Below are 14,337 nucleotides of genomic sequence, written 5' to 3' on the forward strand. Positions count from 1 at the left end.
GCTGAATTGCCGTGGTGTTGCGATGGACTAGCACGGCTGTGAATACGCTCGATACACCCCCTGGATCCATCCCTGGCGGTGTATATGCCTTAAATCCCGGTAATTTCACCGAGCCACTAGCCTCTTGTAAAGCTATAATGTCCGGTTTACTATCCAGATTTTGTATGTGCAACTGCAGGTTCCCCCGCTTGCGACGGAAGCCCCTGCAGTTCCACTGCCAAACCTCAATTTGTTGGCGAGGGGCCATGATGAGGCACTAAGTTGACTAACATCGGCGCTTGGCCGACTACGGCAGGAAGTCGTGCCTCCAATAAAGTATGGAGCTGCCGAAACATGTCCATAACCTGGGTTTGGAAAGTCCGAGATTCGTTGGTGAAGGCGTCGAAACGCTCCTCAATTTTGTCTAGTCTGGCTTCGATCTTCCCGACCCGAGCCTCCAACCTATCCTGTCTGTCCTCCAGTTTCCCTACTCTATCGACAAGAGCACTCACATCCGCCTTAAGACTAGTCACTTTAAACGCCGGCTGTGGCGTGTCCGCCGTCGACGTCTCTGCCACCCTCTTTGCATTAGTTCCCTCATCCGCCGGCGGCGGCCTCTTGACCGGCCCTCGATTCTCCACTTCCATAGCTGAGCTCTCCTGCACGCGAGAACCCGCGGCCTGCGCCACTTTTTGTGGGGCCTGCATCACCGGTGCCAGTACCCCTTGTCCTTTGCCGCCTTTAAGCGCGCGTTCCATGTCTGCCATTCTGGCTTCCATCTTTTTAATAGTATCGCCCTGCTGCTGCACCTGCCTTTTCAGCTCCCTCTCTCGAGCAGTCTCATTCGGGGCGCCCGTGTTTGGCCAGCTCACCTTTTTTGTCGTGTCGTTTGCACTGTTTGCACTCCTTTCATGACTGGAACCTTGTCCTCCTGCTTTGCCAGCCCCGGCTCCTGGCAGTGGCGGGAAGGAACCCGACCGGTCCCTGCTCTTGTTTCCGTCTCTCGCACCGCTCGATGACCGCTCCGTGGGCCTCGAGCGCTGCTCCTCCTTGCCATCTTGGCTCTTGTCTTCACTGCTCTGCTGCCGACCCGGTGGCTGCTTGCGGGCTAGACGAAACTTGCAGTTCCGACTCCCCGTGTTGTGCGCCCCATGGCACACAATGCAGTCCGGTGTGCACGTCAGCGACTCTCCTTCAGGCGGTGCAGGATGGTCCTTCCCGCAACGGCGACATAGATTAGTCTGCGGACGATAGCAAACGTCCGCTCGATGTCCCACTCGTCTGCAGTTGTAGCAGGTCTCAACTAATTCTCTATACGGAATCACAGCGTACAGACAGTTCCAGTAAGTGACTTGCCAGGGAACACGTTTCCCCCCAAACGTGATCTGAATCGCCTTCGACTTGCCCAAAGGTCTTGCATCCAGAATTTCCATGCCTTCATTCTTCTTCAGGAATCCTGCCCGAATTTCTTCCACCGGGCATCCGTCGTAAGCATTGTATATGACTCCCCGCACGGAGTTCTCCATCGCCGCCACGTACGCCGAAACCGGAAGGTCGCGACCGCCCAGCTTAAGCGTTTTTACACTCGCATATGCCCCACTGCGATGTATACACGGCGTGCTCACCGTCATCGTGTTGTTCGTCTCGTTGACCCGAACCAGGTCCTCTTCCGCTGCAGTCGCACTCGTCAGCTTCGCTGCCGCTCTCATTGCAGATCCGAGTTCCCTCGGTGTCACCACACTCAAGTCCCAATTCTTGGGTCTGCACACAACCTTGAAATCCTTGGCCGGCATCTTCAGAAACGGTCGTCGTTTCTGCCGCACCGGCGCTCTCCCCCGCTTGACTTGCTCCGCTCCGAGCGCCTTGCGTCCGTCGCTGCCCGCCTGCGTCTCGCGAGGCGTACTCTCGGCGTTGTCGCCGTATAGAGACTTCTTGAATCGGTCTTGTGCCTTCAAAACCGAGGTCCATTCTCCCGCCTCGAACTCTTCGGGCGTTATAGACTCTCCCTCAACCGAGTACTCCAACATCTTCAGCCTCACAAAGGCCCACAACCCCCAAGCACGGCCCCGAAGCCCGGCGTCGCCGGCGTCGGCTAGGCCTAGAGATAGCGTCGGCTCGGCCTATCTTGGAGCCGCGGGGTTGAGTGGAAAAACCGTGGTAAGACGCCTAAAAAGGGGGTAAACTTGCCGACCTTTGGTGTCCGCAGGTGCAGGGCAACTTCCTGAAGATGAGTGCACCAAAAGCAAGTCCAAAGTAGAGCACGTTCCGCCGAAAAACGGTCGCAAGGCCGGAGCCCATGCGAAGCACGTCCGCACAGCGTCCCGAATCAAGCGTTCTCCCAGGGTTGGTGGAACTGTAACGGTAACTCGTTAGGTTTGCGAAGGAACGGCAGAGGGAACGGCGTTTCTTCTGTAAACGTTCCACGGCACTGAACAGACGCACGCACGTACGCAGCACATCATGCAGGGCGGATGGGCGACCGCGTGAGGCGCAAAGAACTAACACTTGCCTGTCACGTGACCTCGGTGCATTTTCTTTCGTGAGTTTCCATTATATTTTTTTTTAATGACTAGGTTACAAGATTGTCCCGTGACGCTCCCTCCGGTAGTTTCTTTCCTCCATGCCGGCCTGTCGGACACTAACATCGAGATGTAACTATTGCCGAGTTCAAACAAGGGTCTTTACTAAATTGCGAATATCTATTCTGGACATTTCTTTTCCACTGCAATATTGAATCAGCATTCATTAAGCGCCTATGTATTGGTCCTTTCGATGCGGTTTCTTGGGCAAGAAATTTAATTACAGCCTCATAAGAGCCCTTGTACAATACATTGCACATTACCTTCAACTTTTTTTTCGAAATTCACTCGGAAGTGATTATGCAAAATATGAAATATGGCGCATGTGTAACTGTAAAGAAGTGGTTACTCATGTTCTTGTCATCCGCTTTTGAGAAATTTGACAATAAATTGGTCTAGACCTCTGTATCGTCCCAAACGGCCGAAAGACTTCGAGGCGTGTTTCAAAGTCGCCGAGATTGCGTAAAAATAACGGACGCGGCAGCGACATGGCAATGTACTACACGTACTTAGTTCCATCTTCATCTCAGCGTTTAAACAATGAAATGCAGTTTTTACCCCGTCTAACATGAGGAGGTGATGGAGATAGTAATTTTTTTCACGTACATGGAAACGGAGCTTTTGGCGTCTATCCGTGGTATTCAAATCTTAAAAATTGGTTTTCAAGTTCATGACATTACACTAGACAATAAAAACCACCTTGAAGAGCTATTATGTCCCGTTGTTGCGTTCGGGTGTCAGGAGGATATTGGTGCATGTGAATAACTTTCTATTTGCAGATCTGAAGCGCAGTATCCTGACTGCGCATTTGAAGACCGAAGTGCCATATGTGTTGCACTTCTATTTGACGAGCACCAAAGTTGCAGTTATACATGTCTGGAGTATGTCCGGGGCTGCTTGAAAAAAATTCGTTTAGGAGCGCTTCTTTGTATTCTTTTTATCTCCAGATAATCTGCCGCCGGCGATGTTCAAATTCGTATAATATACGTAGTTCGATGTGAGTTTTAAATTGCTCACTTTATTTCGCCGCAGGATTATCCGACACCTTATTTAATTTAAGAAAATCAAGTGTAACGTTAATGTAACGACACGTCCCAATGTTAGAAGTGTAACTGGAACGCGTTCCCTTCGCATTAAAGTAACTTGTAACGGCAACTCGTTCCAAGCTTGGGAAGGAACGAGGAACGAGCTTTCGTTCCTGTTTTAGAGGAACGTGTACAACACTGTTCCTAGCTCCCTCACTCTCGTAACTGCTCATAACGCGCATTTATGTCGACGCTAAATATCTTCTTTTTCTTTCCAAAGTTGGGTAGTTAATCTTTAAAAACACGCGTTCGACTATAATCGACAACCATTTGTTTGCTGAAAATAGCTCAAGGTCACCACCCGCACAACACGAGAACTCGTGTTTGCCCTTCTTGGAAGTTTGGGCCCAAAGTGAAGTTAGCCCCGAGTTACACTTGGACTTAACTCACGGCTATAATACTATATAGTTGAGGTTTTAGGAAATAATTAATTTGGACGCTTAGCCGAACACGAGGCGCAGCCTCCGCGCAACGCCTCGGTCAGGCGTCAATCTGTGGACATGATGATAACTGCGGCAGCGAACGACCCAACGTACGTGGCGATCGCACAGTGTCGAAGGGTACTGTTTTCAGTGTATACGACACAACACTTTGCTTCACAAGCGCAATATGTGTTGTCCTATTTAAGCCCATTCCCATCTTGCGGCGATTCAGGTATCAGGCGTCGTATGGGGTTGGAGCCGGTAGCACTGTCTATTTTGCACTTCGCAAACTAACCAGTCACATCCGCGGCCTTCGAGATCACGAGAAGCACCACCAAATTTCAGAGGCCATGCCCCACAACAGAACTATTTGAAGGTCCCAAATTTCAAGCACTCACGAGTCTACAGTCGATTCTTGATAATTCGACCTTGGTTATTTCGGCTTCTCGCTCAATTCGAACACACTGGAATGTACCGGTGAGAAAAAATGCATTGGGCTATGGAAGAAAAATGAGTTCGGCTCGAACGTGAAAGCACTCCGCTTCGGTTAATTCACGAAAACACAAGACATTCAGCAGATGGCTGCTTCCCCTACAGGCGTGAAGCTGTCTTACTTTCATTTTAAAAGCTTTCTGAGCTTTACGTTACATTTCAATTCAACGTTGAGGTAGCGTTTGAGCATGTCGGTGCTCGTTGCTGCATATCGGTTTAGTCGCACTTCAATATCAGGAAGCAGAAAGACATTATAAACTACATACTCCGAGCTACGGAGCCACCATATCCGAGCAATAAATATGTTTGAATTAGTTCATTTTTGCAGCTGTTTGCTAATTCAACCTTTCAGATAATTCGAGCAAACTTTGCGGCCCCGCAGTAACAAATTAACGGGAGTAGATTGTATTACCATGTACATACCTACTTCCCGACGCGACAGATTGAAAATCGCACTAACGATTCTACCCGTCTGCGCACAACGTTACTAGAACTAGGTTCAGTTTACAAACTGCGCCGCGTTGCGCGGAACCGCCACCGATTCTGCTCCCACTGACGCTGCAGTTGGAGTTGTTGTTGGAGTTGCAGTTGGAGTTGTTGGAGTTATGCTTGTGCCGGTTAACCTCCCGCATTCTTTTGTCTGGTGCCACGTTTTCGGAGCTTTGCTGGCGCTCCGTAGCTGATGTGTTTGTCCGAATACACCGATCTGCCAATTTGATTATTTGTTGTGTGTGCGTCTAAGACGACTAAGTCATGCCGACGTGTTGTGTGCCCGGCTGTACGAGCGGGTACCGGAACGACACAAGCTCGTCGGTCTGGCATTTCTTCTCCGCTCCTAGCGACGAGAAACTACGCTTAGCGTGGAACAGGGCCATACCCCGCGCCGACAAAGACCTCACAAGAGGTGAATGAACTGTTCGATGTTGTCAACGCCTAACACCCTGCTGCTGGCAGGGTGTAAGAACTCCCAGAAAATTGAGGTAATGGGCGTTTTTTTTTTTTTTTTTTTTTTTTTTTTTGCTTATTGGGGTTTGTTGTGTTATACTGTGAGCCAAATATATTCATGGGGGCATTTTTTTACCATACTGCAGGTGACAAAAAACTTCCTCATCATGCTGAACATGACCGAAAAGAACAGCATTGAGAGAAACACAAAGCTCTTTGCATCTCAGTTGACGACAGACTCCCTCCGAGTGACATTGATGTCGGTGCTGGATATAATCACCCTCCTGCTTGACAAAGACGTGAGATACGTGCTGACTGCAAAACTTAACCAGGACCCATTGGAAGTAGGTATTTTTATGGTTAATTTGGATGTAGTTTGTGGCTGCCTTGTTTTGCAATTTACGCTTACATATGTTTGTTTTTCTCTTCCCAGCGCTTTTTTGGAGTCTTAAGATCGCTTGGCGGTGATGAAGATCACCCTACGATAGGACACTTCGGCCAAATATTCAGGCTTTTGAGCCTCGACACTCCCTTAAATATCGCGACGAAAGGAAATTGCACTGGAGATGCAGATCCCGTTCTTGTCAATGTGGAGGAGAGCCTAAGCTCGAAGAGGTTCTTCAGCAAAAGAAGGAACGAGAGGACAAGCTCGGACAGCTCATCCACAAAATTGTGTTAGAGAAGCTGCCAGAAGGGGACTCAAACCAGCACAATTATGGCCGATCCACTGCAACAGATGCTATACTACCTTGCAGGATATGTAGTAAAGAAAGCAGCGAATTTTTCGAGCTGCCATGACTGTAAGGTCACTCTCCTTGCCACAGATGATGTACCACCTGCAACCATTTTGACCGAGATGCGTTCCTTCGTTCCGGGTGCCCTCCAGCTGCCGTCAAAAGCTCTGACATCACTGCTTACACGGATTGATAGCGCTTTAACTGAAAGAACAAAGTCCAACGTAGTGTTTGGAGACTTGTTTTGGTCCATTGTTGAAGACTTTACAAAAGGCAGCAACCTTGTAGGGGTTGGATGTATTCATTCTGAAGAGTTATCTGCACGTTTGTGAAGTTTTATTTAGTAACACGCATGCATTTCTATGCAAGGTTTCTACAGCAACACAAAGACACGAGTGTGCAAGTTAAAGTTGCCAGAAAGCGTGCAAAGCTCTTCTGAGTACCGGCCAGTACTTGCGATTTGTGGAGTGCGAACTTGAGTTTACAGAAAAGTGGGTGAACAACCTGTGCATTTATGCTTTATTTCGTGGCAGTAGTAGACAGAAGTGAATGCATCAGAATAAACTCATGAATGAAAGCCCTTTTGCTTTATTACTTTCTAATCCATGCTGAAATCGCTAGTTTGGGCTGTGGCCACGATTTGCCCGCCGAGATAGCATGAAGCGGCATTTACATTGAAAAGGGGGGGGGGGGGGGGGGTGCTCGTGAGCACGGAAGACACTGTCGTTCGTTGGGACGCGCGTAGGTTTTCGCATGAATCGTTTATATAGTAATACAGATGCAGAATGTTTGGTTCAAATGCAGCTAGTTATAATTACCTTACGCGAATTGCAAAAAAAAAAAAAAAAAAAAAAGCACGGCATGCGGGAAAGTAGCGAACAAGGTTACTAAAAGGTAGCGAAATGACGCACGCAATGTGTAACGCTTTTAGAAGGCATTTGAACCTAGTTCTAGTAACGTTGTCTGCGCTAGAGCACTGCACGGGCTTACCCGAAAACCCGGTCCCGGCCCGTGGGCTGGACCGGGCCGGGTAGGGCAGTTTTTTCAGCGGCTCGGGCCGGGCTCGGGTACGGCATGTGCTTTTTGACCCGGGCCCGGGTCGGGCTCGGGTATTTTGACGCGGGCCCGGGCCGGGCTCGGACTTTCTGGTGGTGTGCGTGTAACGTGCAGCGAGTTATCCTCGCGGGTCTCGACTCAGAAAAACCTGTTGCCCCGGCGCAGCTGGAAGCTAGCAGTGCTACTCCCGTGTACTTCCCTTTCCTTCTTCCGTCGTATTTTGCGATGTTTGAACAGAATGTAGAAGTCCAGAAAGACCGAAGTGGCCTCAAACCAAAGGATGCCATTGTATTTCTTACCTAAATCAATGTAATTAATGCTTTCAGCACGGCGTAAGCGCGTTCGCGACTTGCTGATTCTTCAAAGGCGAATTGGTAAAACGATGACTGGTAAGATAAGATAATTCGTCACGTGGCTGAAACATGGCACTGCGTCCATCAATGATTGCACGCGTGTTCTCAACCGGGCGCCTAGCAGCAGCGCATTACGCTGCACCATGGAACAACGAGAAGCTTTCTTTCTCCATTTAATCCATCCATGCTCTGCGCTCACGACCGGTCGTGGCTGCGTTTTTTTTTAGAATACGGTTGAGTGGGACGAGCGGCTGGGGCGGCACATGCTTTGCAGTAAGGCGCCCGACGTGGAAATATACTTTGGTGGCGCTGCGATAGAAGTGGATTGGGCCGCATCAAGGTTGCGCTAGGTCACTCTAGTCGCGCCGTTGGAAACTGCTGGCTATAAACTACTCTTTTATCTACTCTATAAACTACTCTATAAACTACTACTTTTATAAACTATAAAAGTTGGTTCTTTATTCTATGCTACTCGGCAGGGGGATTCGTACCACTTCACGCGCTGGTATTTGCGTTCAGACCAGTCAAATGGGGTTCATAATTGCATATGAGATGTATTTATGCCTTAAGAATAAATTCCTTTTGTTCTCTATTTTATTATTATTATTATTTTTAAATGCCGCTCGGTGATCTTTTTCGGTCTCGGGCCGGGTTCGGGCCGGTTTCGAGCCAGGCTCGGGTCGGGCCTAAGGTAAAGGGATGGCGGGCAGGGCCGGGCGGGTAACGGAGATTATTTCCGGGCCCGGGCCGGGCCCGGGTCTCGCCATAAAACTTTTGGCCAGGCTCGGGCGGCCAGTCCAATTTAAAAATGGGCCCGGGACGGGCGCGGGCTGAAAAAAATCGGCCCGTGCAATTCTCTAGTCTGCGCACGCATTCAAAAATTGAGCCACGCATGGTGGAAGTATGTGCACGCAACTTATGGATGAAAAGCTACGAACCTGAACTGAAAACTTATTTTTTTTTTCTTTTGGTCTTATTTCAGAGTGAAAGGAATTGAAACGTCCTGGCTTGATTGTGGTCCATGTAAAAATAACGTGTTTATTTTTTTTTTCCGGCTAACAGTTCGGTTAAGGTAAGGTTGACAGGGTAGACCAGCACGCAGCGGAATGATGCACCTAAATATTTACCAAGTGTTTAACAAAAATGTTTACCAAAGGCTGTGACAAAACTTACGTAAGTTGCACCAACTGAGGCTAGAGAACGCTCGCGACCATTCTGCTGCGAAGCTGGCACCGCGATGCCATCATCATCATCAAGCAAGCTAAAATGTGCTTTGCTTTCATTTGTCCACGCCTGTTAAGTGAGTAACGTTGATGGCGTCGGATATGCGTGGATAGTTCACCGGCGTATATTGCGTTCCACTTGACACTTTAAAGCCATCGCCATGGGAAAAGGATACAACAATTACATGTGCAAGAAACCGTTTCACCCTGCGTCACGGGACAACATCAAAAGGGTGAGAACGCTGCTGTTGGCTGTAATGGCGCAGTGGTGCAGATCGCTACTTTTCAGCCTTGATGCCTTGCGCCGCTTCTGTTTACTGCTTAATTACGCAAGTTTCTTGGCGAAATCCGCCGGAATATTCCAATTTCTTTCCTTTCGCTTCCCGTCATCGTTTTGCTACGTTCTGTTTACTGTCGGCTGGCCTTTTTGCCGATCTTAGCAACGGCAACGAGCAAGCCCTGTACGGCGGACAGAGATCATTCTGTGTTTTCTGTGACGAGATCTTGTCGTGGGGATTTGCTTTCTTAATATCTTCGTTGCTTAGCCCCGTGAACAAATTGCGTGATTCTGTGTTCAATACGTGCGCGGTGATCGGCGAAATTTTAATGTACTGAAAAGTATGTCTCGGCCATTAGCGGTTTACGTTTTGAGTGCTTGTAACTTGCACGCCTGAGCCATTTATTGTGTGTCATTGTTGTCTAATGATGCTTATGAAGCAAAACGGAGCAGCAACTGGTTTCCGGGGCTAGATGTTGATAAATTGTGCGTGGCCGTTCTTATGTGCAGTCCTGTCTGCAAGTGTTTGTCGGCAACCCGTCGTTTATTTATTTTTTTTTTTTCTTGCGATGCATGCTTGGTTTTTGCATCGTTGTAGGCATGGATGGCAGAGCAAAGGACGGAAAACGAAAAAAGAAAGCAGGAAGAGCTGAAGTTGCAGTATGAGAAAGAACAGGACCTTTATAACAACAGGTAACATTATTGAGATATTCTTAGATTGTGTGGAGTAATAGGTTGCTGCAAATATCTTGCACAACTTTAGACCTTCCAGACCTCGAGCCACAATACATATAATACCATTCCTTTAGAAGAGAAACTTGCTAATTGTACTCATTTACTGCACTTTGGCAGAGAACAATGTTAGCACTTGAATGTGTGTTACATCTCCCAGCCACATCAGCTATTAGAAACATTAAGTGGCTCCAAATTTTTGTCAGCCAGGGCAAGTTCTGAAACATGCTCATAAAGCTCAGTACACAACCGTTTAGCATTCGGCCTTCACTGGCCATTATGGCCAGGAATGAAACTGTGACCTCATGCACAGCAGCAGAACACTAACTACTCGCATAGTCACTGCACTGAAGGAGGTGTTCTGTATGGTGTAAATACAATACACAAACTGCTAATTTCAGGCTGCAAAGACATGTAAAAGTTTTGCATGTCTTCAGAGCACGAAATCGCGGGGTTAAGTGTGGTCATCATGCACTTAGTAAAATTTGCACTTTTTGGGTCTAAAGGGGCCCTGAATCACTTTTTATAGAAGTGGGGAAAGGCATTTGAAGTGAAAATAGGCTATTTCAAAAATACTTCGCAAAAAGTACTTCAATACGTTCAACAGAAGCAGAGTTATTGACAATCAAACACTGCCTTCGCTGCACTCCTGTTCCTTCTTCAATGCCTTGCACTGCGAAGGCTACGGCGGAGTGGGGTGGGACCACAACGCTCCGCCTTCGAAATGTCACCGCGGCGCGCAGTTCAAATTTCATTTTGGATGTTACCGTAGAAGCCACGACTTACAATTTTGGTGCTTACGACGTGCTAAACGTAAGCCAAATGCATTTGTCCTCGGTGAGCTGCAGTGCGCCTAGCCAGTGGGCTCATGGCAGCGGCCACGGTGTAGCCGACCGCAGCAACCAATAGCAGACGTGTATGGGAATGTGCTTTATTACGACATAAAGCACCCAGAAAAGAGTGAGGAACATGGCTTCTATTGAAACGAGAGCGTTTGAGAGAAACATGACTTCACACTCCGCTTGCGAGCTCCATGCTCCGCGTACGAAAGCAAAACTTGGCTGAGATGTTCACAGCAGCGTATGCTACCTGCGGACTATGTTATTTCACCAAGCCTGAGGGGTGGTTCAGGGCCCCTTTAAGCTGGAAGCATTGACTGTGAGGACATTTCATATTATGGTCACATGTTGTACAAATTGCTTGTAAGGTCTAAAGTATGTTTCACCCTCTCAGTATATTTCACATGTGTTGCTGAAATTTCTTATCCCTCTTTTCAGGTCTATGGTCAGTAAGGAAAGCAAGGAAAAACTGTCACTGAATTTTATGTATGAAGCCCCACCAGGTGTCAAAAGAGGTAGGCCTTACGTTTGCTGTGGCTTTACAGTTGTCATCAGTGGCACTGAATTTTATGTATGAAGCCCCACCAGGTGTTTAGAGGTAGGCCTTACGTTTGCTGTGGCTTTACAGTTGTCATCAGTGGCTAGCAAGGATGACTCCATAATCTAACTGTCATCACAGTGTTGTATTTCATTCTTTAACACTTGATTGAAGTTCTGCAGATCAGAATTAGCATTGATGCAATGAAGTAAACAAAGCGCTTTCAGATAACCTGATCATTCTAGTAAAAGGTACTTTTATCTGAAAGGTGAACAGGTAGGGATGAGGTAACAAATCTATTACAATGTTATTCCTTTTCGTACTTTGTCTATGGTTCAAGTGGCGGCGTTCCCATGTCATCGCGATTAGCCAGCTGTGAATGTTTTATTGGAGGAAAGGAACAGAATTGAGCAAATTGAGTTGTTTCATTAGTGGCTCATGGTTGCTTTTTTGATTGGACAACATTGCGAATGGTTGCTTTTTTGATTGCACAGCTTTGCGATTTGAGAATGAGTACAACAAAGTAAAACGTAACTTAGTTGAAGGCCAGGGGGACCCAGAATTACTTCGTTATATCAATTACTGTGTTGTATCTGTTATTGCATATACTGCAATATGGATCCCTTATTATATCCTATTTTGTTATTGTAACGAGGTTTGACTGTGTTCTTTTAAGCCTTAGCAAATGTACATGCAAGCTGTGAAACTTGCAGAAATTGAAGAATGCAACTTCGACATCTGGAGCTCCTCCTTTCAAATTACGCATGTTGTGACAATTATGAAAACCAGCTTTAGTTTGCAGCTCGAACCCTTTTCATTTCTTTAATTTGTTTTCCAGAAATAATTCCATATTTAACCTTTATTGTTTCAAGAAGCAGCACCAGTTATTCATTTAATTGATTTTTCTGTCCTTTCAGTTGTTTGTTTTGAGCGATATTTTTATGCAGACATCTTTGAGAATGAATAATTCTGGCATGTCAAAGGCATACTTCAATATCTGTTTGAGCACATCTTGACAAAATGTGTGTGTCATTATTCTTGTCATTTTTAGAGCTATAGACAGAATCAAGGCACTGGATGGAGTACCATCAACCTTTAGTTAGCACTTCTCGGAACACACAGTTACTCATTGCAATAGCGAATATATTGACACTCAAGACGCTTTAACCCCATAGATGCTACCCGATGTCTCGGTATCAGTGGCACTCGTGCAGCCCATATGGGAGTGTTAAGAGGACTCCTGGTGGGCAAGCGACACAAAGTGCATTTGGTTGCAAAAATGATAAGGCCAAGTGGAAACACTCGATCGGTGGGTGAGCCAGGGCAGGGTTGTGCGAACTCACAGTAGCATTCCTGCCGAGCAGATGTCTGTACACACTGCTCTGAGCAGAATGTATAGTAAACTTCAAGCTAAATCTACCTAATCATTTTCATTTGGCACCGAAAAACCGTAATGGGTTTCTGCCAGTCTCATCTCATGCACCGTTGTGGTGCAGGAGAGACCTGCGATGCTGCTGGCAGCGCTTCTCGTCACGCCAGCATTTTGAGATGCATGGTAGCTGCCAGGCTACTGTTTCTGCCACACAGCAGGAGTCGCCTTCCATGTTGCATCATGCAAACATGTAATCCTTTTGTATTGCTAGAACACCATCCAGGGAGCTCAAGCACAGGATGATATTTGTTATTTCTGTCAATGCCTCGCCCTTTGAGTTAAATCACAAGTTTTTTTTTCAAACTGCTGCTTTTGTGTTTTTCAGAGCACCAGAAGGAAGATGATGAACCTGAATTCAAGTTCGAGTGGCAGCGCAAGTACAATGCACCACGAGAAGAGTAAGCCCACTTTTTCTTTTATCTCATTGTCGTATTCGTTATCGCCATCCATCATCATCATGCTGCATAATCAGTTGCAGATCTTTGTAGTTAAGCTCACGAGCCAGGGGTAAGCGGAACTTGCTCTTGGCAAGGCTGCATACCGCGGCGACTGCTGTGCTCACCCTTCAGTCTTTCGTAATAAAAGTAGGGACAAGGCAAACCACATTGGCCGCTGTCATGTCGTCCTCATAATGATGACCCATGAATTGCACCTTTGGTCGAGTAACACATTGCCTGGCGGGAGCCCGAATTCAGCTGACCGCTACTGCCATTCCGATACTGGTGCTCTGGCACATGGTTTGTACAGTTCGAGATGGTATTTGAAGTGAACTTCATTTACCTCCAGGCGTTAAAGTGCAAGCTGCTTCATTACATTTTGCCATTTGATGTCCACCGAGCCCATGCCCCTATGACAAGCCGTGAGTTGTTATGCTGAACATCTACAGCATTACGTACCATATGCGACTTTCCTCTGCCTACTACAGTTCATATACTACTACTACACTACTACTACAGTTCTGCATACTACAAACTCAAAGGGTATTGAAAAATAGTTCAATAGATTGATAATTAAAAATATATAAAATGCCTATATGAAGCTCACCTGAGATCTCCGCACGTCTTGGACAGTTTCCCGAGATGGTGAAAAGCAGGGGCTTACCGATTTGTTTCCCGAAGGCCGTGTCAAATGCACAAAAGCTGACTTAGTTTTTGTTCGCAAACGGTGCAAGTCACTCGTGCTGCGGGGCCGGTCTTTGACATACTAACCCTTAAAACAACGCAATGCTAACCCTGAAGAGCCCGCGCCGCCCGGATGCGAAACCCATGTGCGCCTCGCGTGAGTTGAGGTGCTTCTTGTGTGTATTTATTAAAGCTATCAGTGCACTTGTTATGCTAATCGCGCGTGGATGCTAAAGCCTCTCAATGTTTAAAAGCAGCGCCATCCTTTGAACTTTTCCGTCACTGCTCGGACTCTCCGCCTTTCTCCCTTACCCGCGCCCTCCGCCGTTCGTCTCCCCTTTCCGATTGGACTTCCGCCATCACGTGGCAGAGCGCACTTTTTCAATTTGTTGCGTTTTGATCCAATAAAAAAGCGCGCGCTTTCAGAAGTCTCTCCAGTGCCATTTTCGATGCAAATGAATGAATACGCGTCATAGTGTACGTAGTATGTTGTTCACATGGTGACAGTACCTTCCGTCGTGAGCGCGTCG

General features: G+C 47.2%; 1 protein-coding gene across 1 annotated transcript in view; it reads left to right on the plus strand.

Annotated features, from left to right (window-relative positions):
* The first annotated feature begins 8,929 nt into the window (after nt 1–8,929).
* LOC119441826 (corepressor interacting with RBPJ 1) overlaps nt 8,930–14,337 on the plus strand; it is a 36,596-nt gene continuing 31,188 nt past the window's right edge. Inside the window, exons 1-4 of the mRNA XM_037706458.2 lie at nt 8,930–9,101; nt 9,744–9,838; nt 11,155–11,231; nt 13,012–13,084. Of these exons, the coding sequence (XP_037562386.1) occupies nt 9,030–9,101; nt 9,744–9,838; nt 11,155–11,231; nt 13,012–13,084 (317 nt within the window). The 5' untranslated portion in view covers nt 8,930–9,029. The remainder of the gene's footprint in view (nt 9,102–9,743; nt 9,839–11,154; nt 11,232–13,011; nt 13,085–14,337) is intronic.

Source organism: Dermacentor silvarum, chromosome 2 (genome assembly GCF_013339745.2).
Source record: "Dermacentor silvarum isolate Dsil-2018 chromosome 2, BIME_Dsil_1.4, whole genome shotgun sequence".
In the NCBI taxonomy this organism is placed as follows: Eukaryota; Metazoa; Arthropoda; class Arachnida; order Ixodida; family Ixodidae; genus Dermacentor; species Dermacentor silvarum.